Source organism: Oncorhynchus masou, unplaced genomic scaffold, assembly GCF_036934945.1.
Source record: "Oncorhynchus masou masou isolate Uvic2021 unplaced genomic scaffold, UVic_Omas_1.1 unplaced_scaffold_181, whole genome shotgun sequence".
NCBI lineage: Eukaryota > Metazoa > Chordata > Actinopteri > Salmoniformes > Salmonidae > Oncorhynchus > Oncorhynchus masou.
Window position 1 is genome coordinate 1847278 of NW_027016550.1, and position 23062 is coordinate 1870339.

The 23062-nt window shown below is 47.1% G+C and overlaps 1 protein-coding gene across 1 annotated transcript in view; it reads left to right on the top strand.

Moving 5' to 3' along the window:
- Positions 1–23062, top strand: part of LOC135538756 (DNA topoisomerase 3-alpha-like) — a 95697-nt gene that overhangs the window by 69091 nt on the left and 3544 nt on the right. The window contains exons 12-13 of the mRNA XM_064964663.1: positions 13817–14001; positions 14110–14256. Coding sequence (XP_064820735.1) covers positions 13817–14001; positions 14110–14256 — 332 coding nt within the window. The remainder of the gene's footprint in view (positions 1–13816; positions 14002–14109; positions 14257–23062) is intronic.

Here is a 23062-nt window from a genome sequence, read left to right on the forward strand (position 1 = left end):
AGTTGCAAACACTAGTCTAGGCTTTTTTATATATATATACACCAAGTTTCTTCCAACACACTTCAGGTTATGTCGATACAGGACTCGTTTTACTGTGGACATAGATACTTTTGTACCTGTTTCTCCACACTTCACAAGGTCCTTTGCTGTTGTTCTGAGATAGATTTGCACCAACACACTAAAGTATGTTCATATCTAGGACCATACACCAACACGGCTACAGGTATTTATTGTTACACCGGGGGAACCAAGAACGGACTCAGAACAGGAAGCAGGGATGAATGAACCAAAATATAAGTACACAAGAAATACAGGTAGAATATATATGAAGTCATTTAGTGTAGTAAACTTCAACACACTGGAATTGTGATACATAAATTATAAGTGAAATAATCTGTCTGTCAACAATTGTTGGAGAAATGACTTGTGTCATGAACAAAGTAGATGTCCTAACAGGCACCAAAACTATAGTTTGTAAACAAGACATGTGTGGAGTGGTTGAAAAACTAGTTTTAATGAATCCAACCTAAGTGTATGTAAAACTTCTGACTTCAACAGTATCTAGGGACATGGAGACATCGGGACACGGTCGAGGTCTATATAATATATAATATACTAGTGACTCCAACCTCAGTGTATGTAAACTTCAGACATCAACTGTATCTAGGGACATGGAGACATCGGGACACGGTCAGGTCTATTATATTTAAGAATGTGACTCCAACCTCAGTGTATGTAAACTATTGACATCAACTGTATTTCTAGGGACATGGAGACATTCGGGACACGGTGAGGTCTATATAATATATAATATACTAGTGACTCCAACCTCAGTGTTTGTAAACATTGCCTTCAACAGTATCTAGGGACATGGAGACATCGGGACACGGTCGAGGTCTATATAATATACTAGTGACTCCAACCTCAGTGTATGTAAACTACTGACATCAACTGTATCTAGGGACATGGAGACATCGGGACACGGTCAGTCTATATAATTATATAATATATAATATACTAGTGACTCCAACCTCAGTGTATGTAAACTACTGACTTCAACAGTATCTAGGGACATGGAGACATCGGGACACGGTCGAGGTCTATATAATATTATAATATACTAGTGACTCCAACCTCAGTTTGTAAACTACTGACTTCAACAGTATCTAGGGACATGGAGACATCGGGACAGTGTCGAGGTCTAATAATATACTAGTGACTCCAACCTCAGTGTATGTAAACTTTGACTTCAACAGTATCTAGGGACATGGAAACGGGACAGTCGAGGTCTATATAATATACATAATATACTAGTGACTCCAACCTCAGTGTATGTAAACTACTGACTTCAACTGTATCTAGGGACATGGGACATCGGGACACGGTCGAGGTCTATATAATATACTAGTGACTCCAACCTCAGTGTATGTAAAGGTCCTGACTTCAACTGTATCTAGGGACATGGAGACATCGGGACACGGTCAAGGTCTATATAATGTATATAATATATAATATACTAGTGACTCCAACCTCAGTGTATGTAAACTTCTGACTTCAACTGTATCTAGGGACATGGAGACCATGAGGTCTATATAATATATATAATATATAATATACTAGTGACTCCAACCTCAGTGTATGTAAACTTCTGACTTCAACAGTATCTAGGGACATGGAGACATGTTTATTGGTCGAGGTCTATATAATATATATAATATATAATATACTAGTGACTCCAACCTCAGTGTATGTAAACTTCTGACATCAACTGTATCTAGGGACATGGAGACAGTCGGGAACGGTATATATAATATATAGTGACTCCAACCTCAGTGTATGTAAATTGTTGACTTCAATGTATCTAGGGACATGGAGACATCGGGACAGTCGATGTCTATATAATATACTAGTGACTCCAACCTAGTGTATGTAAACTAAAACTGACACCAGCTGTATCTAGGGACATGGAGACATCGGGACACGGTCGAGGTCTATATAATATACTAGTGACTCCAACCTCAGTGTATGTAAACTACTGACACCAACAGTATCTACGGACATGGAGACATCGGGACACGGTCGAGGTCTATATAATATATATAATATATAATATACTAGTGACTCCAACCTCAGTGTATGTAAACTACTGACTTCAACTGTATCTAGGGACATGGAGACATCGGGACACGGTCGAGGTCTATATAATATATATAATATATAATATACTAGTGACTCCAACCTCAGTGTATGTAAACTTCTGACTTCAACTGTATCTAGGGACATGGAGACATGGAGACACGGTCGAGGTCTATATAATATATATAATATATAATATACTAGTGACTCCAACCTCAGTGTATGTAAACTTCTGACATCAACTGTATCTAGGGACATGGAGACATCGGGACACGGTCGAGGTCTATATAATATATATAATATATAATATACTAGTGACTCCAACCTCAGTGTATGTAAACTTCTGACATCAACTGTATCTAGGGACATGGAGACATCGGGACACGGTCGAGGTCTATATAATATACTAGTGACTCCAACCTCAGTGTATGTAAACTGCTGACATCAACAGTATCTAGGGACATGGAGACATCGGGACACGGTCGAGGTCTATATAATATATATAATATATAATATACTAGTGACTCCAACCTCAGTGTATGTAAACTACTGACTTCAACAGTATCTAGGGACATGGAGACATCGGGACACGGTCGAGGTCTATATAATATATATAATATACTAGTGACTCCAACCTCAGTGTATGTAAACTACTGACTTCAACAGTATCTAGGGACATGGAGACATCGGGACACGGTCGAGGTCTATATAATCTATATCTGACTTCAACAGTATCTAATATATAATATACATAATATACTAGTGACTCCAACCTCAGTGTATGTAAACTACTGACATCAACAGTATCTAGGGACATGGAGACATCGGGACACGGTCGAGGTCTATATAATATACTAGTGACTCCAACCTCAGTGTATGTAAACTACTGACTTCAACAGTATCTAGGGACATGGAGACATCGGGACACGGTCGAGGTCTATATAATATACTAGTGACTCCAACCTCAGTGTATGTAAACTGCTGACACCAACTGTATCTAGGGACATGGAGACATCGGGACACGGTCGAGGTCTATATAATATACTAGTGACTCCAACCTCAGTGTATGTAAACTACTGACATCAACAGTATCTAGGGACATGGAGACATCGGGACACGGTCGAGGTCTATATAATATATATAATATATAATATACTAGTGACTCCAACCTCAGTGTATGTAAACTACTGACTTCAACAGTATCTAGGGACATGGAGACATCGGGACACGGTCAAGGTCTATATAATATATATAATATATAATATACTAGTGACTCCAACCTCAGTGTATGTAAACTTCTGACTTCAACTGTATCTAGGGACATGGAGACATGGGACACGGTCGAGGTCTATATAATATATATAATATATAATATACTAGTGACTCCAACCTCAGTGTATGTAAACTTCTGACTTCAACAGTATCTAGGGACATGGAGACATCGGGACACGGTCGAGGTCTATATAATATATATAATATATAATATACTAGTGACTCCAACCTCAGTGTATGTAAACTTCTGACATCAACTGTATCTAGGGACATGGAGACATCGGGACACGGTCGAGGTCTATATAATATACTAGTGACTCCAACCTCAGTGTATGTAAACTGCTGACAACCAACTGTATCTACTGTATCTAGGGACATGGAGACATCGGGACACGGTCGAGGTCTATATAATATATATAATATATAATATACTAGTGACTCCAACCTCAGTGTATGTAAACTACTGACTTCAACTGTATCTAGGGACATGGAGACATCGGGACACGGTCGAGGTCTATATAATATAATATATAATATACTAGTGACTCCAACCTCAGTGTATGTAAACTACTGACACCAACTGTATCTAGGGACATGGAGACATCGGGACACGGTCGAGGTCTATATAATATATATAATATACTAGTGACTCCAACCTCAGTGTATGTAACACCACTTCAACAGTGACACTGAGTCAACTGTATCTAGGGACATGGAGACATCGGGACACGGTCGAGGTCTATATAATATATATAATATATAATATACTAGTGACTCCAACCTCAGTGTATGTAAACTTCTGACTTCAACTGTATCTAGGGACATGGAGACATCGGGACACGGTCGAGGTCTATATAATATATATAATATATAATATACTAGTGACTCCAACCTCAGTGTATGTAAACTACTGACTTCAACTGTATCTAGGGACATGGAGACATCGGGACACGGTCGAGGTCTATATATAATATATATAATATATAATATACTAGTGACTCCAACCTCAGTGTATGTAAACTGTATCTAGGGACACATAAGGTCTATATAATATACTAGTGACCAACTCAGTGTTGTAAACCTGAGTCACAGTATCTAGGGACATGGAGACATCGGGACACGGTCGAGGTCTATATAATATATATAATATATAATATATACTAGTGACTCCAACCTCAGTGTATGTAAACTACTGACTTCAACAGTATCAACATGGAGTTCGGGACACGGTCGAGGTCTATATAATATGATAATATCTAGGGACAACCTCAGTGGTAAACTACTGACTTCAACAGTATCTAGGACATCTCGGGACACGGTCGAGGTCTATAATATACTAGTGACTCCAACCTCAGTGTATGTAAACTTCCACTTCAACAGTATCTAGGGACATGGAGACATTGGGACACTGGTCGAGGTCTATATAATATACATAATATACTAGTGACTCCAACCTCAGTGTATGTAAACTACTGACTTCAACAGTATCTAGGGACATGGAGACATCGGGACACGGTCGAGGTCTATATAATATACTAGTGACTCCAACCTCAGTGTATGTAAACTACTGACTTCAACTGTATCTAGGGACATGGAGGGGACACGGTCAAGGATAATTTATAATATATAATATACTAGTGATCCAACCTCAGTGTATGTAAACTTCTGACTTCAACTGTATCTAGGGACATGGAAACCCGGGGGTCTATATAATATATATAATATATAATATACTAGTGACTCCAACCTCAGTGTATGTAAACACTGACTTCAACAGTATCTAGGGACATGGAGACACGGGACACGGTCGAGGTCTATATAATATATATAATATATAATATACTAGTGACTCCAACCGGGGTGTATAAACTTCTGACATCAACTGTATCTAGGGACATGGAGACATCGGGACCCGGTCGAGGTCTATATAATATACTAGTGACTCCAACCTCAGTGTATGTAAACTACTGAGGATTCAACAGTATCTAGGGACATGGAGACATCGGGACACGGTCGAGGTCTATATAATATACTAGTGACTCCAACCTCAGTGTATGTAATTACCGACTTCAACAGTATCTAGGGACATGGAACATCGGGACACGGGGAGGTATATATAATATACTAGTGACTAGGAACCTCTGGGTGTATTAAACTAATGACACCAACAGTATCTACGGACATGGAGACATCGGGACACGGTCGAGGTCTATATAATATATATAATATATAATATACTAGTGACTCCAACCTCAGTGTATGTAAACTACTGACTTCAACAGTATCTAGGGACATGGAGACATCGGGACACGGTCAAGGTCTATATAATATATATAATATATAATATACTAGTGACTCCAACCTCAGTGTATGTAAACTTCTGATTTTCAACTGTATCTAGGGACATGGAGACATGGAGACACGGTCGAGGTCTTATAATATATATAATATATAATATACTAGTGACTCCAACCCCTCAGTGTATGTAAATGTTGACATCAACTGTATCTAGGGACATGGAACCCATCGGGGGGTCTTTATCATATAATATACTAGTGACTCCAACCTCAGTGTATGTAAACTGCTGAACAGTATCTAGGGACATGGAGACATCGGGACACGGGAGGTCTATATAATATACTAGTGACTCCAACCTCAGTGTATTAAACTACTGACTTCAACTGTATCTAGGGACATGGAGACATCGGGACCGGTCGAGGTCTATATAATATATATAATATATAATATACTAGTGACTCCAACCTCAGTGTATGTAAACTTCATGACTTCAACTGTATCTAGGGACATGGAGAACGGGACACGGGGGTCTATATAATATATAATATATAGTGACTCCAACCTCAGTGTATGTAAATGCTGAACCAACTGTATCTAGGGACATGGAGAACGGGACACGGTCGAGGTCTATATAATATATAGTGACTATATTATGAACCCCTCAGTGTATGTAAACTACTGACTTCAACTGTATCTAGGGACATGGAGACATCGGGAACCCCTGGGGGGAGGTCTATATCATACTAGTGACTCCAACCTCAGTGTATGTAAACTACTGACTTCAACTGTATCTAGGGACATGGAGACATCTTTACATGTTGAGGTCTATATAATATCCTAGTGACTCCAACCTCAGTGTATGTAAATGCTGAATAACAGTATCTAGGGACATGGAACATCGGGGGGAGGTCTATATATATATATAATATATAATATACTAGTGACTCCAACCTCAGTGTATGTAAACTACTGACTTCAACATGTATCTAGGGACATGGAGACATCGGGGGTCTTTAGGTCTATATGAATATATGAGTGACTCCAACCTCAGTGTATGTAAACCCCTGACACCAACAGTATCTAGGGACATGGAATATCGGGAGGGTCGAGGTCTATGAAATATATATAATATTAATATCAGTGACTTGAACCTCAGTGTATGTAGGGTCCTGACACCATGAACCCCGTGTTCCTGAGGGGGCTGTATCAGGGACATGGAGAATCGGGATATGAGGTCTATATGAACCCCTGGTGACTCCAATCATGTATGAATATATGAGGGTCCTAGGGACATGGAACCCACGGGAGGTCTTTATCATATATATAGTGACTCCAACCTCAGTGTATGTAAACTACTGACTTCAACTGTATCTACGGACATGGAGACATCGGGACACGGTCGGGTCTTTATATGTTGAATATATAATATACTAGTGACCAACCTCAGTGTATGTAAATCATGTTGAATATGTATCTAGGGACATGGAACATCGGGACACGGGGGTCTTTATAATATATAATATACTAGTGACTCCAACCCAGTGTATGTAAACTATCATGACTTCAATATATCTAGGGACATGGAGAACGGGACACGGGAGGTCTATATAATATACTAGTGACTCCAACCTAGTGTATGTAAACCTGACACCAACAGTATCTAGGGACATGGAGACATCGGGACACGGTCTTTATATAATATACTAGTGACTCCAACCTCAGTGTATGTAAACTGCTGACACCAACAGTATCTAGGGACATGGAGACATCGGGATATGAGGGTCTATATAATATATATAATATATAATATACATGACTGAACCTCAGTGTAGGGTAAACTGCTGACACCCCTGGGGGGTGTTCTTTATCATGCTGAATATCTGAGGGACATGGAGACATCGGGACACGGGAGGTCTATATAATGAACCCCGGGGGGTCATTTCGGATACTAGTGACTCCAACCTCAGTGTATGTAAACTGCTGACACCAAGTACACCCCGTGTTCCTGAGGGTCTATCCTGGCGAGATCTGTTAAACGGGGGTGATGAGATCTGAAAGGTGTTTTCTGTTTCCAGGGAATAGCGTGTGTATGAGTTCATTGTGCGTCACCCCTGGCGGGTATCCCTTTATCATGGGGCAGGAAACGGTGGTCGAGGTGGAAATGGCTCATGAAGGTTCCCGGGCCTCATGATCATCAGGTTGAATACCTGAGGGTACCCCGTTATGAACCCCTGGGGGGACCGCTGGAGCATGAGGGAAGGAACCCCTGGGGGTCATTTAACACGGATCCCTTTATCATGTTCATTTATATGAGGAACCCTTTAGGAACCCCGGGGGGGAACCCCTGGGGGGTCATTTACCATGAGGATCCCTTTATGAACCCCCCGGGGGTCATTTATCATGTTGAACCCCGGGGGATGAGGGTCCCTTTATGAACCCCTGGGGGGGTCTTTATCATGTTGAATATATCATGAGGAATATATGAGGGTCCCATTATGAACCCCTGGGGGGGGGTCTTTATCATGTTGAATATATGAGGGTCCCGTTATGAACCCCTGGGGGGGGGTCTTTATCATGTTGAATATGTGAGGGTCCCGTTATGAACCCCTGGGGGGGTCTTTATCATGTTGAATATATGAGGGTCCCGTTATGAACCCCTGGGGGGGTCTTTATCATGTTGAATATATGAGGGTCCCGTTATGAACCCCTGTTGGGGGGTCTTTATCATGTTGAATATATGAGGGTCCCGTTATGAACCCCTGGGGGGGTCTTTATCATGTTGAATATATGAGGGTCCCGTTATGAACCCCTGGGGGGGTCTTTATCATGTTGAATATATGAGGGTCCCGTTATGAACCCCTGGGGGGGTCTTTATCATGTTGAATATATGAGGGTCCGTTATGAACCCCTGGGGGGGTCTTTATCATGTTGAATATATGAGGGGGTTATGAACCCCTGGGGGGGTCTTTATCATGTTGAATATATGAGGGTCTCGTTATGGACCCCTATGAACCCCTGGGGGGGTCTTTATCATGTTGAATATATGAGGGTCCCGTTATGAACCCCTGGGGGGTCTTTATCATGTTGAATATATGAGGGTCCCATTATGAACCCCTGGGGGGTCTTTATCATGTTGAATATATGAGGGTCCGTTATAAACCCCTGGGGGGGTCTTTATCATGTTGAATATATGAGGGTCCCGTTATGAACCCCTGGGGGAGGTCTTTATCATGTTGAATATGTGAGTGTGTTCATGTTAGTGGAACCCCTGGGGGAGTGTCTTTATCATGTTGAATATATGAGGGTCCCGTTATGAACCCCTGGGGGAGGTCTTTATCATGTTGAATATATGAGGGTTTTGTTATGAACCCCTGGGGGTCTTTATCATGTTGAATAATGAGGGTTTGTTATGAACAGTGTGTTTTGGGGGTCTTTATCATGTTGAATATATGAGGGTCCCATTATGAACCCCTGGGGGGGTCTTTATCATGTTGAATATATGCAGGGTTTGTTAGTGGTTAACCCCTGGGGGTCTTTATCATGTTGAATATATGAGGGTGTTTGTTAACCCCTGTTCATGTTAGGGGTCTTTATCATGTTGAATATATGAGGGTCCCATTATGAACCCCTGGGGGGGGTCTTTATCATGTTGAATAATGAGGGTTTGTTATGAACCCCTGGGGGGGGGGGTCTTTGTCATGTTGAATAGTGTGTTTTGAGGGTCCAGTGTGTTTGTTAGTGGGGGACTGCACATAATGTTTGTTTGGTTAATCTGAGTGTGTTGTGTTGTGTGTTAACTGCAGTGTGTGTTGTTGTGGTTAACTGCAGTGTGTGGGGGTGTGTGTTGCAGGTGATCCCAGTGTATGAGCAGGGTAGCCAGTTCCAGTGGTTAGCGATAGAGATGCTGGATGGCCAGACCTCTCCTCCTCAACTCCTCACGGAGGCAGACCTCATATCACTGATGGAGAAACACGGCAGTGTGTTACACAGTGGTTAACACACACACACACACACACAACACACACACACACACACACACACAACTGCACAGCTGAATATCAGGTTAACTGTTAGTGGTTAACTGTGTTTGTTAGTGGTTAACTGCAGTGTGTTAGTGGTTAACTGCAGTGTGTTTGTTAGTGGTTAACTGCAGTGTGTTTTAGTGGTTAACTGCAGTGTGTTAGTGGTTAACTGCAGTGTGTTTGTTAGTGGTTAACTGCAGTGTGTTTTGTGTGGTTAACTTTGTTAGTGGTTAACTGCAGTGTGTTTGTTAGTGGTTAACTGCAGTGTGTTTGTTAGTGGTTAACTGCAGTGTGTTTGTTAGTGGTTAACTGCAGTGTGTTTTGTTAGTGGTTAACTGCAGTTTTGTTAGTGGTTAACTGCAGTGTGTTTGTTAGTGGTTAACTGCAGTGTGTTTGTTAGTGGTTAACTGCAGTGTGTTTGTTAGTGGTTAACTGCAGTGTGTTTTGTTAGTGGTTAACTGCAGTGTGTTTTGTTAGTGGTTAACTGCAGTGTGTTTTGTTAGTGGTTAACTGCAGTGTGTTTTGTTAGTGGTTAACTGCAGTGTGTTTTGTTAGTTGGTTAACTGCAGTGTGTTAGTGGTTAACTGCAGTGTTTGTTAGTGGTTAACTGCAGTGTTTTGTTAGTGGTTAACTGCAGTGTGTTTGTTAGTGGTTAACTGCAGTGTGTTTGTTAGTGGTTAACTGCAGTGTGTTTGTTAGTGGTTAACTGCAGTGTGTTTGTTAGTGGTTAACTGCAGTGTGTTTTGTTAGTGGTTAACTGCAGTGTGTTAGTGGTTAACTGCAGTGTGTTTGTTAGTGGTTAACTGCAGTGTGTTTGTTAGTGGTTAACTGCAGTGTGTTTGTTAGTGGTTAACTGCAGTGTGTTAGTGGTTAACTGCAGTGTGTTTTGTTAGTGGTTAACTGCAGTGTATTTGTTAGTGGTTAACTGCAGTGTGTTTGTTAGTGGTTAACTGCAGTGTGTGTTTTAACAGTGTGTTAGTGGTTAATGCAGTGTGTTTGCAGTTATCACATTGAGTGGTTAAAGAGCCGTTACGTGGGACTGACAGTTTGATCAGAGGTTTCTACCAGGAGAACTTGGGATGGGACTGGTGGTTTGTTAGTGGTAACTGGGGGTAAGGGGGTAGTGGGTTAGGTCCTGGGTGGTTAGTGGTTAACTGCAGTGGGTAGTGGTTAACTGGGGGTAAGGGTTAGAGTGGTAGGTCCTGGGTTAAGGGGGTAGCAGGGTTAGTGGTAACTGGGGGAAGGGGGTTAACTGCAGATGGGTAGGTAACTGGGGTGGGGGTAGGGGGACTGGTGGAGGGTAGGTACTGGGGGAAGGGTGGTAACTGAGGGTAGGTCCTGGGGGTAACTGGGGGTAGTGGGTAAGGTACTGGGGGAAGGGGGGTGGAGGGTAGGTCCTGGGGGTGCTGTGTGGGGGTAGGGGGGACTGGTGGAGGGTAGGTACTGGGGGAAGGGGGTGGAGGGTTAGGTAACTGGTGGGTAAGGGGGTAACTGAGGGTAGGTACTGGGTGGAGGGGGTACTGGGGGACTGGTGGAGGGTAGGTACGGGGGGTGCAGGTAGGTACTGGGGGAAGGGGGTTAAGGGTAGGTACTGGGGGTAAGGGGGGTGGAGGGTAGGTACTGGGGGAACTGGTGGAGGGTAGGTCCTGGGGGTAAGGGGGTAGAGGGGAGGTCCTGATCAGGGGTAAGGGGGTAGGGGGGACTGGTGGAGGGTAGGTACGGGGGTGAAGGGGTGGGTGTGGAGGGTACGTACGGGGGATGGGGGGGTGGGGTGGAGAGTAGGTACACTGGTGGGGGAAGGGACTGGTGGAGGGTAGGTATGGGGGGAGGGACTGGTGGAGGGTAGGTACGGAGGGGAAGGGACTGGTGGAGGGTAGGTAAGGGGGGATGGGGAGGTGGTAGGGGGGACTGGTGGGGGATGGGGACTGGTGGAGGGTAGGTACGGGGGGATGGGGACTGGTGGAGGGTAGGTACTGGTGGGGGAAGGGACTGGTGGAGGGTAGGTACGGAGGGGAAACAGACTGGTGGAGGGTAGGTACGGAGGGGGGGACTGGGGAGGTGGAGGGTAGGTACTGGTGGGGGGTGGGGAGGTGGAGGGTAGGTATGGGGGGAAGGGACTGGTGGAGGGTAGGTACGGGGGGGAACGGACAGGTGGAAGGTAGGTACGGGGGGGAAGGGACTGGTGGAGGGTAGGTACGTGGGGGAACGGACTGGTGGAGGGTAGGTACGGGGGGAAGGGACTGGTGGAGGGTAGGTACGGGGGTGATGGGACTGGTGGAGGGTAGGTACTGGTGGGGGAAGGGGGACTGGTGGAGGGTAGGTACTGGTGGAGGGGGAGGGACTGGTGGAGGGTAGGTATGGGGGGAGGGACTGGTGGAGGGTAGGTATGGGGGGAAGGGACTGGTGGAGGGTAGGTATGGGGGGAAGGGACTGGTGGAGGGTAGGTATGGGGGGAAGGGACTGGTGGAGGGTAGGTACGGGGGGAAGGGACTGGTGGAGGGTAGGTATGGGGGGGAAGGGACTGGTGGAGGGTAGGTATGGTGGGGGAAGGGACTGGTGGAGGGTAGGTACGGGGGAAGGGACTGGTGGAGGGTAGGTATGGGGGGAAGGGACTGGTGGAGGGTAGGTATGGGGGGAAGGGACTGGTGGAGGGTAGGTACGGGGGACTGGTGGAGGGTAGGTATGGGGGAAAGGGACTGGTGGAGGGTAGGTACGGGGGAAGGGACTGGTGGAGGGTAGGTATGGGGGGGACTGGTGGAGGGTAGATACGGGGGAAGGGACTGGTGGAGGGTAGGTACGGGGGAAGGGACTGGTGGAGGGTAGGTACGGGGGGGAAGGGACTGGTGGAGGGTAGGTATGGGGGAAGGGACTGGTGGAGGGTAGGTACGGGGGGAAGGGACTGGTGGAGGGTAGGTACGGGGGGAAGGGACTGGTGGAGGGTAGGTACGGGGGGAAGGGACTGGTGGAGGGTAGGTACGGGGGAAGGGACTGGTGGAGGGTAGGTACGGGGGGAAGGGACTGGTGGAGGGTAGGTACGGGGGAAGGGACTGGTGGAGGGTAGGTACTGGGGGGGACTGGTGGAGGGTAGGTACGGGGGGGGACTGGTGGAGGGTAGGTATGGGGGAAGGGACTGGTGGAGGGTAGGTACGGGGGAAGGGACTGGTGGAGGGTAGGTACGGGGAAGGGACTGGTGGAGGGTAGGTATGGGGGAAGGGACTGGTGGAGGGTAGGTACGGGGGGAAGGGACTGGTGGAGGGTAGGTACGGGGGACTGGTGGAGGGTAGGTACGGGGGGGGAAGGGACTGGTGGAGGGTAGGTACGGGGGAAGGGACTGGTGGAGGGTAGGTACGGGGGAAGGGACTGGTGGAGGGTAGGTACGGGGGGAAGGGACTGGTGGAGGGTAGGTACGGGGGAAGGGACTGGTGGAGGGTAGGTACGGGGGGAAGGGACTGGTGGAGGGTAGGTACGGGGGAAGGGACTGGTGGAGGGTAGGTATGGGGGGAAGGGACTGGTGGAGGGTAGGTACGGGGGAAGGGACTGGTGGAGGGTAGGTACGGGGGAAGGGACTGGTGGAGGGTGGTTCTGGGGGAAGGGACTGGTGGACGGGGGAAGGGATGTAGGGTGGTACTGGGGGAAGGGACTGGTGGAGGGTAGGTACTGAAGGGACTGGTGGAGGGAGTCGGGGGCTAAATGACTCACTACTGTAGTGGCTCTGGACTGGTGGAGGGTCTGGTATGGGGGAAGGGACTGTAGTGGTTCTGGATCAGAGAGTCTGCTAAATGACTCCCTACTGTAGTGGTTCTGGATCAGAGAGTCTGCTAAATGACTCCCTACTGTAGTGGCTCTGGATCAGAGAGTCTGCTAAATGACTCCTAATGTAGTGACTCTGGATCAGAGAGTCTGCTAAATGACTCACTAATGTAGTGGCTCTGGATCAGAGAGTTTGCTAAATGACTCACTACTGTAGTGGCTTTAGATCAGAGAGTCTGCTAAATGACTCCTAATGTAGTGACTCTGGATCAGAGAGTCTGCTAAATGACTCCCTAATGTAGTGACTCTGGATCAGAGAGTCTGCTAAATGACTCCGATGTGAATGTGTGTCTGTAGGTTATAACTCCATGGGGTATGAGATGTCTAAGCCACACCTGCGGGCGGAGCTGGAGGCGGACCTGAAGCTGGTATCGGAGGGGAGGAAGGACAAACAGAGCGTGTTGAGACATCACATTCACAAATACAAGACGGTCTTCGTAGAGTCTGTTAAGAAAGCCAAGAGGTGAATTACACACACACACACACACACACACACACACACACACACACACACAGTGAATACACACAGACACACAGCAGTTGTAATGTGTCGTTTCTTGTCGTCTCTCAGGTTGGACGAGGCTCTGTCTATCTATCTGGGCGCGGCCCAGGAGTTCAGCGAATCAGAGCAGCAGGATATGGAAATGCCCCTCCCAGTCAGGAAATGTCCTCAGTGTGGGCGGGACATGGTGCTGCGGAGGAGGAAGGAGGGGAACGGGTGAGACGGGGGAGACAGATTAGACGAGGACACTGGGGGAAGGGATGAGACGGGGGGACGGGGGAGACTGGGGGGAGGGATGAGACGGGGGAGACAGATTAGACGAGGACACTGGGGGGAGGGATGAGACGGGGGACGGGGGAGACTGGGGGAGGGTGGAGACTGGGGGGAGGGATGAGACGGGGGAGACTGGGGGAGGGATGAGACGGGAGACTGGGGGGAGGGATGAGACGGGGGGACGGGGGAGACTGGGGGAGGGTGGAGACTGGGGGAGGGATGGGACGGGGGAGACTGGGGGGAGGGATGAGACGGGGGAGATTGGGGAGGGTGGAGACTGGGGAGACTGGGGGAGGGATGAGACGGGGGGACTGGGGGAGGGGAGATGGGAGACTGGGGGGGGATGAGACGGGGAGACTGGGGGGGAGGAGATGAGGGGGAGACTGGGGGAGGGATGAGACGGGGGGGACTGGGGAGACTGGGGGAGGGATGAGACGGGGAGACTGGGGGAGGGTGGAGACTGGGGGAGACTGGGGGAGGGATGAGACGGGGGAGATTGGGGGAGGGTGGAGATGGGAGACTGGGGGAGGGATGAGACGGGGAGACTGGGGAGACTGGGGGAGGGTGGAGACTGGGGGAGGGATGAGATGGGAGACTGGGGGGACTGGGGGACTGGGGAGACTGGGGGGGAGACTGGGGGAGGGATGAGACGGGAGACTGGGGGAGACTGGGGGAGGGTGGAGACTGGGGGGACTGGGGGAGACTGGAGACTGGGGGAGGGATGAGACGGGAGACTGGGGGAGACTGGGGGAGGGATGAGACGGGGGAGACTGGGGGAGACTGGGGAGGGTGGAGACTGGGGGAGGGATGAGGGGGGAGACTGGGGGAGGGATGAGACGGGAGAGACTGGGGGAGACTGGGGGAGGTGGAGACTGGGGGAGACTGGGGGAGGGTGGAGACTGGGGGAGGGATGAGATGGGGAGACTGGGGGAGGGGGAGACTGGGGGAGACTGGGGAGGGTGGAGACTGGGGGAGGGATGAGACGGGAGACTGGGGGAGACTGGGGGAGGGTGGAGACTGGGGGGAGGGATGAGACGGGAGACTGGGGGAGGGATGAGACGGGGGAGACTGGGGGAGGGATGAGGGTGGAGACTGGGGGAGACTGGGGGAGGGTGGAGACTGGGGGAGACTGGGGGAGGGTGGAGACTGGGGGAGGGATGAGACGGGAGACTGGGGGAGACCGGGGGAGGGTGGAGACTGGGGGAGACTGGGGGAGGGTGGAGACTGGGGGAGGGATGAGACGGGGGAGACTGGGGGAGGGTGGAGACTGGGGGAGGGTGGAGACTGGGGGAGGGATGAGACGGGGGAGACTGGGGGAGGGATAAGACGGGGGAGACTGGGGGAGGGTGGAGACTGGGGAGACTGGGGGACGGATGAGACGGGGGAGACTGGGGGAGGGGGAGACTGGGGGAGGGATGAGATGGGAGACAGATTAGACGAGGACACTGGGGGAAGGGATGAGACGGGGGGAGACTGGGGGAGGGATGGGGGAGGGACGGGGAGATTGGGGGAGGGTGGAGACTGGGTGGGACGGGGGGGGGAGACTGGGGGAGGGATGAGACGGGGGAGACTTGGGGGAGGGATGAGACTGGGGGAGACTGGGGGAGGGATGAGACGGGGGAGACTGGGGGAGGGTGGAGACTGGGGAAGGGATGAGACGGGGAGACTGGGGGAGGGTGGAGACTGGGGGAGGGATGAGACGGGGGACGGGGGGACTGGGGGAGGGATGAGATGGGAGACTGGGGGAGACTGGGGGAGGGATGTGATGGGAGACTGGGGAGGGATGAGATGGGGAGACTGGGGGAGGGTGGAGACTGGGGGAGACTGGGGGAGGGGGAGACTGGGGAAGGGATGAGACGGGGGAGACTGGGGGAGGGGGAGACTGGGGAAGGGGGAGGGACGGGGGGGGGAGATGGGAGACTGGGGGAGACTGGGGGAGGGATGAGATGGGAGACTGGGGGGGGATGAGATGGGAGACTGGGGGAGGGATGAGATGGGGGAGACTGGGGGAGACTGGGGGAGGGATGAGATGTGGGAGACTGGGGGAGGGTGGAGACTGGGGAGAGGGGGAGGTGGAGACTGGGGGAGGGGGAGACTGGGGAGAGGGAGGGTGGAGACTGGGGGGAGGGATGAGACGGGGAGACTGGGGAGACTGGGGGACTGGGGGAGGGATGAGACGGGAGGGACTGGGGGAGGGATGAGATGGGAGACTGGGGGGGGAGAGGGGGAGACTGGGGGGATGGGATGGGAGACTGGGGGAGGGATGAGATGGGAGACTGGGGGAGGGATTGGGGAGATGGGGGAGACTGGGGGAGGGATGAGACGGGGGAGACTGGGGGAGGGATGAGATGGGAGATTGGGGGAGGGATGAGATGGGAGACTGGGGGAGACTGGGGGAGGGATAAGACGGGGAGACTGGGGGAGGGTGGAGACTGGGGGAGGGATGAGATGGGGGACGGGGGAGATTGGGGGAGGGTGGAGACTGGGGGAAGGGATGAGATGGGGGAAGGTTGGTTCTGTTGTGAGGGATGAGGTTGGAGGGTTGGGTGAGAGGGGTTGGTTTTGAGACTGGAAGGGTGGTTGGTTTTGTTGAGACTGGGGAGGGATGAGACTGTTGGGAAGGAAGGTTGGTTCTGTTGTGAAGGAAGGTTGAGACTGTTGTGAAGGAAGGTGAGTTCTGGGGAGGTTGTTGTGAAGGAAGGTTGGTTCTGTTGTGAAGGAAGGTTGGTTCTGTTGTGAAGGAAGGTTGGTTCTGTTGTTGTGAAGGAAGGTTGGTTCTGTTGTGAAGGAAGGTTGGTTCTGTTGTTGTGAAGGAAGGTTAGTTCTGTTGTGAAGGAAGGTTTGTTCTGTTGTTGTGAAGGAAGGTTGGTTCTGTTGTGAAGGAAGGTTGGTTCTGTTGTTGTGAAGGAAGGTTGGTTCTGTTGTTGTGAAGGAAGGTTGGTTCTGTTGTTGTGAAGGAAGGTTGGTTCTGTTGTTGTGAATGAAGGTTTGTTTTGTTGTTGTGAAGGAAGGTTTGTTTTGTTGTTGTGAAGGAAGGTTTGTTCTGTTGTTGTGAAGGAAGGTTTGTTTTTGTTGTGAAGGAAGGTTTGTTCTGTTGTTGTGAAGTAAGGTTGGTTTTGTTGTTGTGAAGGAAGGTTGGTTTTGTTGTTGTGAAGGAAGGAAGGTTTGTTTTGTTGTTGTGAAGGAAGGTTTGTTCTGTTGTTGTGAAGGAAGGTTTGTTCTGTTGTTGTGAAGGAAGGTTGGTTCTGTTGTTGTGAAGGAAGGTTTGTTCTGTTGTTGTGAAGGAAGGTTTGTTCTGTTGTTGTGAAGGAAGGTTTGTTTTGTTGTTGTGAAGGAAGGTTGGTTCTGTTGTGAAGGAAGGTTGGTTTTGTTGTTGTGAAGGAAGGTTTGTTTTGTTGTTGTGAAGGAAGGTTGGTTCTGTTGGAATGAAGGTTTGTTTTGTTGTTGTGAAGGAAGGAAGGTTTGTTTTGTTGTTGTGAAGGAAGGACGTTCTGTTGTTGTGAAGGAAGGTTCGTTCTGTTGTTTGTGAACAAGGTTTTCTGTTGTTGTGAAGGAAGGTTGGTTCTGTTGTTGTGAAGGAAGGTTTGTTTGTTGTTGTTGTGAAGGAAGGAAAGAAGTTTGTTTTGTTGTTGTGAAGGAAGGTTTGTTCTGTTGTTGTGAAGGAAGGTTTGTTCTGTTGTTGTGAAGGAAGGTTTGTTCTGTTGTTGTGAAGGAAGGTTAGTTCTGTTGTCTGTGAAGGAAGGTTCTGTCTTCTGTTGTCTGTCTGTCTGTTTGTTCTGTCTGTCTGTTATACCTGTCTTGTTATACCTGTCTGTCTGTCTGCCTGCTTGTCTGCCCGGTTGATGGTGTGGAGACAGTGATATAAACCAGCCACATCAAAGAGTCCTGAAGGAAGAGTTCAGTGAAGGATATCTTGGTACTGTTCTTGATAGCAAAGAGTTTTGTTGCCAATCTGAAGGAATTTGTTCAGTTTTGTTGTGAAGGAAGGTTTGACTGTCTGTTACAGATGGTTCATTTAACCCATTCTGATATTCTGTTGTTGTGAAGGAAGGTTTGTTCTGTTGTTGTGAACAAGGGTTCTGTGAAGGAATTTAAGATGGTTCATTCTGTCCATTGTGAATTCAGGGTTCGTCTGTTACAGATGGTTATTTAATCCATTCTGAAGGAAGGTTAGTTCTGTTGTGTTCTGTTGTTGTGAAGGAAGGTTAGTTCTGTTGTTGTGAATTTAAGGTCCATTCTGTTGTTGTGAAGGGCCGTCTGTTACAGATGGTTCATTTAACCCATTGAAGGATATTCAGGTTCTGTTGTCTGTTTACAGATGGTTCATTTAACCCATTCAACAACTTTTTCAGGACCGTCTTTTACAAATGGTTCATTTAACCATTCTAACAATATTTTACCCAAAGTCTTGTTACAGATGGTCTTTCATTCTGCTATTCAATATCTTTTAATCCATTCTAACATTCAGGACCGTCTGTTACAGATGGTTCATTTAACCCATTCTAAACGTCAGGTTCCGTCTGTTACAGATGGTTAGATTTAACCCATTCTAACCTTCAGCCCCGCCCTGTTACAGATGGTTCATTTAATCCATTCTGTTATATTCTGTCTGTCTGTTACAGATGGTTCATTTAATCCATTCTGATATTCTGTCTGTCTGTCTGTTACAGATGGTTCATTTATACCTTCTGATATTGTTATACCTGTCTGTCTGTCTGTCTGCCCGCCCTGATGGTACAGATGGTTCATTTAAACCATTCTAACATTCAAAGGGAGTCTGTTACAGATGGTTAATTCTTGGTACTGTTCTTGATACAGATGGTTTTTAAGCCATTCTGAGGAATCTCTCCAGTTACAGATGGTTGGACGAGGCCCTGATGACCGTCTGTTACAGATGGTTCATTTAACCCATTCTGATATTCAGGGCCGTCTGTTACAGATGGTTCATTTAACCCATTCTAACATTCAGGGCTGTCTGTTACAGATGGTTCATTTAATCCATTCTAACATTCAGGACCGTCTGTTACAGATGGTTCATTTAATCCATTCTAACGTTCAGGACCGTCTGTTACAGATGGTTCATTTAATCCATTCTAACATTCAGGGTCGTCTGTTACAGATGGTTCATTTAACCCATTCTAACATTCAGGGCCGTCTGTTGCAGATGGTTCATTTAACCCATTCTAACATTCAGGGCCGTCTGTTACAGATGGTTCATTTAATCCATTCTAACGTTCAGGGCCGTCTGTTACAGATGGTTCATTTAATCCATTCTAACATTCAGGACCGTCTGTTACAGATGGTTCATTTAACCCATTCTAACATTCAGGACCGTCTGTTACAGATGGTTCATTTAATCCATTCTAACATTCAGGGCTGTCTGTTACAGATGGTTCATTTAATCCATTCTAACATTCAGGGCTGTCTGTTACAGATGGTTCATTTAACCCATTCTAACATTCAGGGCCGTCTGTTACAGATGGTTCATTTAATCCATTCTAACATTCAGGGCCGTCTGTTACAGATGGTTAATTTAATCCATTCTAACATTCAGGGCCGTCTGTTACAGATGGTTCATTCAGGGCCGTCTGTTACAGATGGTTCATTTAATCCATTCTAACATTCAGGGCCGTCTGTTACAGATGGTTCATTTAACCCATTCTAACATTCAGGGTCGTCTGTTACAGATGGTTCATTTAACCCATTCTAACATTCAGGGCCGTCTGTTACAGATGGTTCATTCAGGGTCGTCTGTTACAGATGGTTGATTTAATCCATTCTAACATTCAGGGCCGTCTGTTACAGATGGTTCATTCATTCAGGGCTGTCTGTTACAGATGGTTGATTTAATCCATTCTAACATTCAGGGCCGTCTGTTACAGATGGTTCATTTAATCCATTCTAACATTCAGGGCCGTCTGTTACAGATGGTTCATTTAATCCATTCTAACATTCAGGGTGTCTGTTACAGATGGTTCATTTAATCCATTCTAACATTCAGGGCTGTCTGTTACAGATGGTTCATTTAACCCATTCTAACATTCAGGGCCGTCTGTTACAGATGGTTGATTTAATCCATTCTAACATTCAGGGCCGTCTGTTACAGATGGTTCATTTAACCCATTCTAACATTCAGGGCCGTCTGTTACAGATGGTTCATTTAATCCATTCTAACATTCAGGGCTGTCTGTTACAGATGGTTCATTTAATCCATTCTAACATTCAGGGCTGTCTGTTACAGATGGTTCATTTAACCCATTCTAACATTCAGGGCCGTCTGTTACAGATGGTTCATTTAATCCATTCTAACATTCAGGGCCGTCTGTTACAGATGGTTAATTTAATCCATTCTAACATTCAGGGCCGTCTGTTACAGATGGTTCATTCAGGGCCGTCTGTTACAGATGGTTCATTTAATCCATTCTAACATTCAGGGCCGTCTGTTACAGATGGTTCATTTAACCCATTCTAACATTCAGGGTCGTCTGTTACAGATGGTTCATTTAACCCATTCTAACATTCAGGGCCGTCTGTTACAGATGGTTCATTCAGGGCCGTCTGTTACAGATGGTTGATTTAATCCATTCTAACATTCAGGGCCGTCTGTTACAGATGGTTCATTTAACCCATTCTAACATTCAGGGCCGTCTGTTACAGATGGTTCATTTAATCCATTCTAACATTCAGGGCTGTCTGTTACAGATGGTTCATTTAATCCATTCTAACATTCAGGGCTGTCTGTTACAGATGGTTCATTTAACCCATTCTAACATTCAGGGCCGTCTGTTACAGATGGTTCATTTAATCCATTCTAACATTCAGGGCCGTCTGTTACAGATGGTTAATTTAATCCATTCTAACATTCAGGGCCGTCTGTTACAGATGGTTCATTCAGGGCCGTCTGTTACAGATGGTTCATTTAATCCATTCTAACATTCAGGGCCGTCTGTTACAGATGGTTCATTTAACCCATTCTAACATTCAGGGTCGTCTGTTACAGATGGTTCATTTAACCCATTCTAACATTCAGGGCCGTCTGTTACAGATGGTTAATTCAGGGCCGTCTGTTACAGATGGTTCATTTCACCCATTCTAACATTCAGGGCCGTCTGTTACAGATGGTTCATTTAACCCATTCTAACATTCAGGGCCGTCTGTTACAGATGGTTAATTCAGGGCCGTCTGTTACAGATGGTTCATTTCACCCATTCTAACATTCAGGGCCGTCTGTTACAGATGGTTCATTTAACCCATTCTAACATTCAGGGTCGTCTGTTACAGATGGTTCATTTAACCCATTCTAACATTCAGGGCTCTACTTTTGGCGTTTGTTTCCGTCATGTAAAAACCGTCTCACTGCCATTCTCCAGTGCTAATGTGATGGGTGGTCATAATGCCAGATTCAGCAAATGACCTGTCTAACATCAGGTCGCTTGAGCTGAGGGGGGAGGGGTGGTCATATTTGAGGGGGGAGGGGTGGTCATATTTGAGCTGAGGGGGGAGTGGTGGTCATATGAGGTGGGATGGGTGGTCATATTTGAGGGGGGATGGGTGCTAATATTTGAGGGGGGATGGGTGGTCATATTTGAGGTGGGAGGGGTGGTCATGTAATGGACTGGGACAGACTACTGTCTCCTCTGATATTTAATAACCTATCAATGGACTGGGACAGACTACTGTCTCCTCTGATATTTAATAACCTATCAATGGACTGGGACAGTCTACTGTCTCCTCTGATATTTAATAAACTATCAATGGACTGGGACAGACTACTGTCTCCTCTGATATTTAATAACCTATCAATGGACTGGGACAGTCTACTGTCTCCTCTGATATTTATTAACCTATGAATGGACTGGGACAGACTACTGTCTCCTCTGATATTTAATAACCTATCAATGGACTGGGACAGACAACTGTCTCCTCTGATATTTAATAACCTATCAATGGACTGGGACAGACAACTGTCTCCTCTGATATTTAATAACCTATCAATGGACTGGGACAGACTACTGTCTCCACTGATATTTAATAACCTATCGATCCCCAATGGACTGGGACAGACTACTGTCTCCTCTGATATTTAATAACCTATCAATGGACTGGGACAGTCTACTGTCTCCTCTGATATTTAATAACCTATCAATGGACTGGGACAGTCTACTGTCTCCTCTGATATTTAATAACCTATCAATGGACTGGGACAGTCTACTGTCTCCTCTGATATTTAATAACCTATCAATGGACTGGGACAGTCTACTGTCTCCTCTGATATTTAATAACCTATCAATGGACTGGGACAGACTACTGTCTCCTCTGATATTTAATAACCTATCAATGGACTGGGACAGACAACTGTCTCCTCTGATATTTAATAACCTATCAATGGACTGGGACAGACAACTGTCTCCTCTGATATTTAATAACCTATCAATGGACTGGGACAGACTACTGTCTCCACTGATATTTAATAACCTATCGATCCCCAATGGACTGGGACAGACTACTGACTCCTCTGATATTTAATAACCTATCAATGGACTGGGACAGTCTACTGTCTCCTCTGATATTTAATAACCTATCAATGGACTGGGACAGTCTACTGTCTCCTCTGATATTTAATAACCTATCAATGGACTGGGACAGTCTACTGTCTCCTCTGATATTTAATAACCTATCAATGGACTGGGACAGACTACTGTCTCCTCTGATATTTAATAACCTATCAATGGACTGGGACAGTCTACTG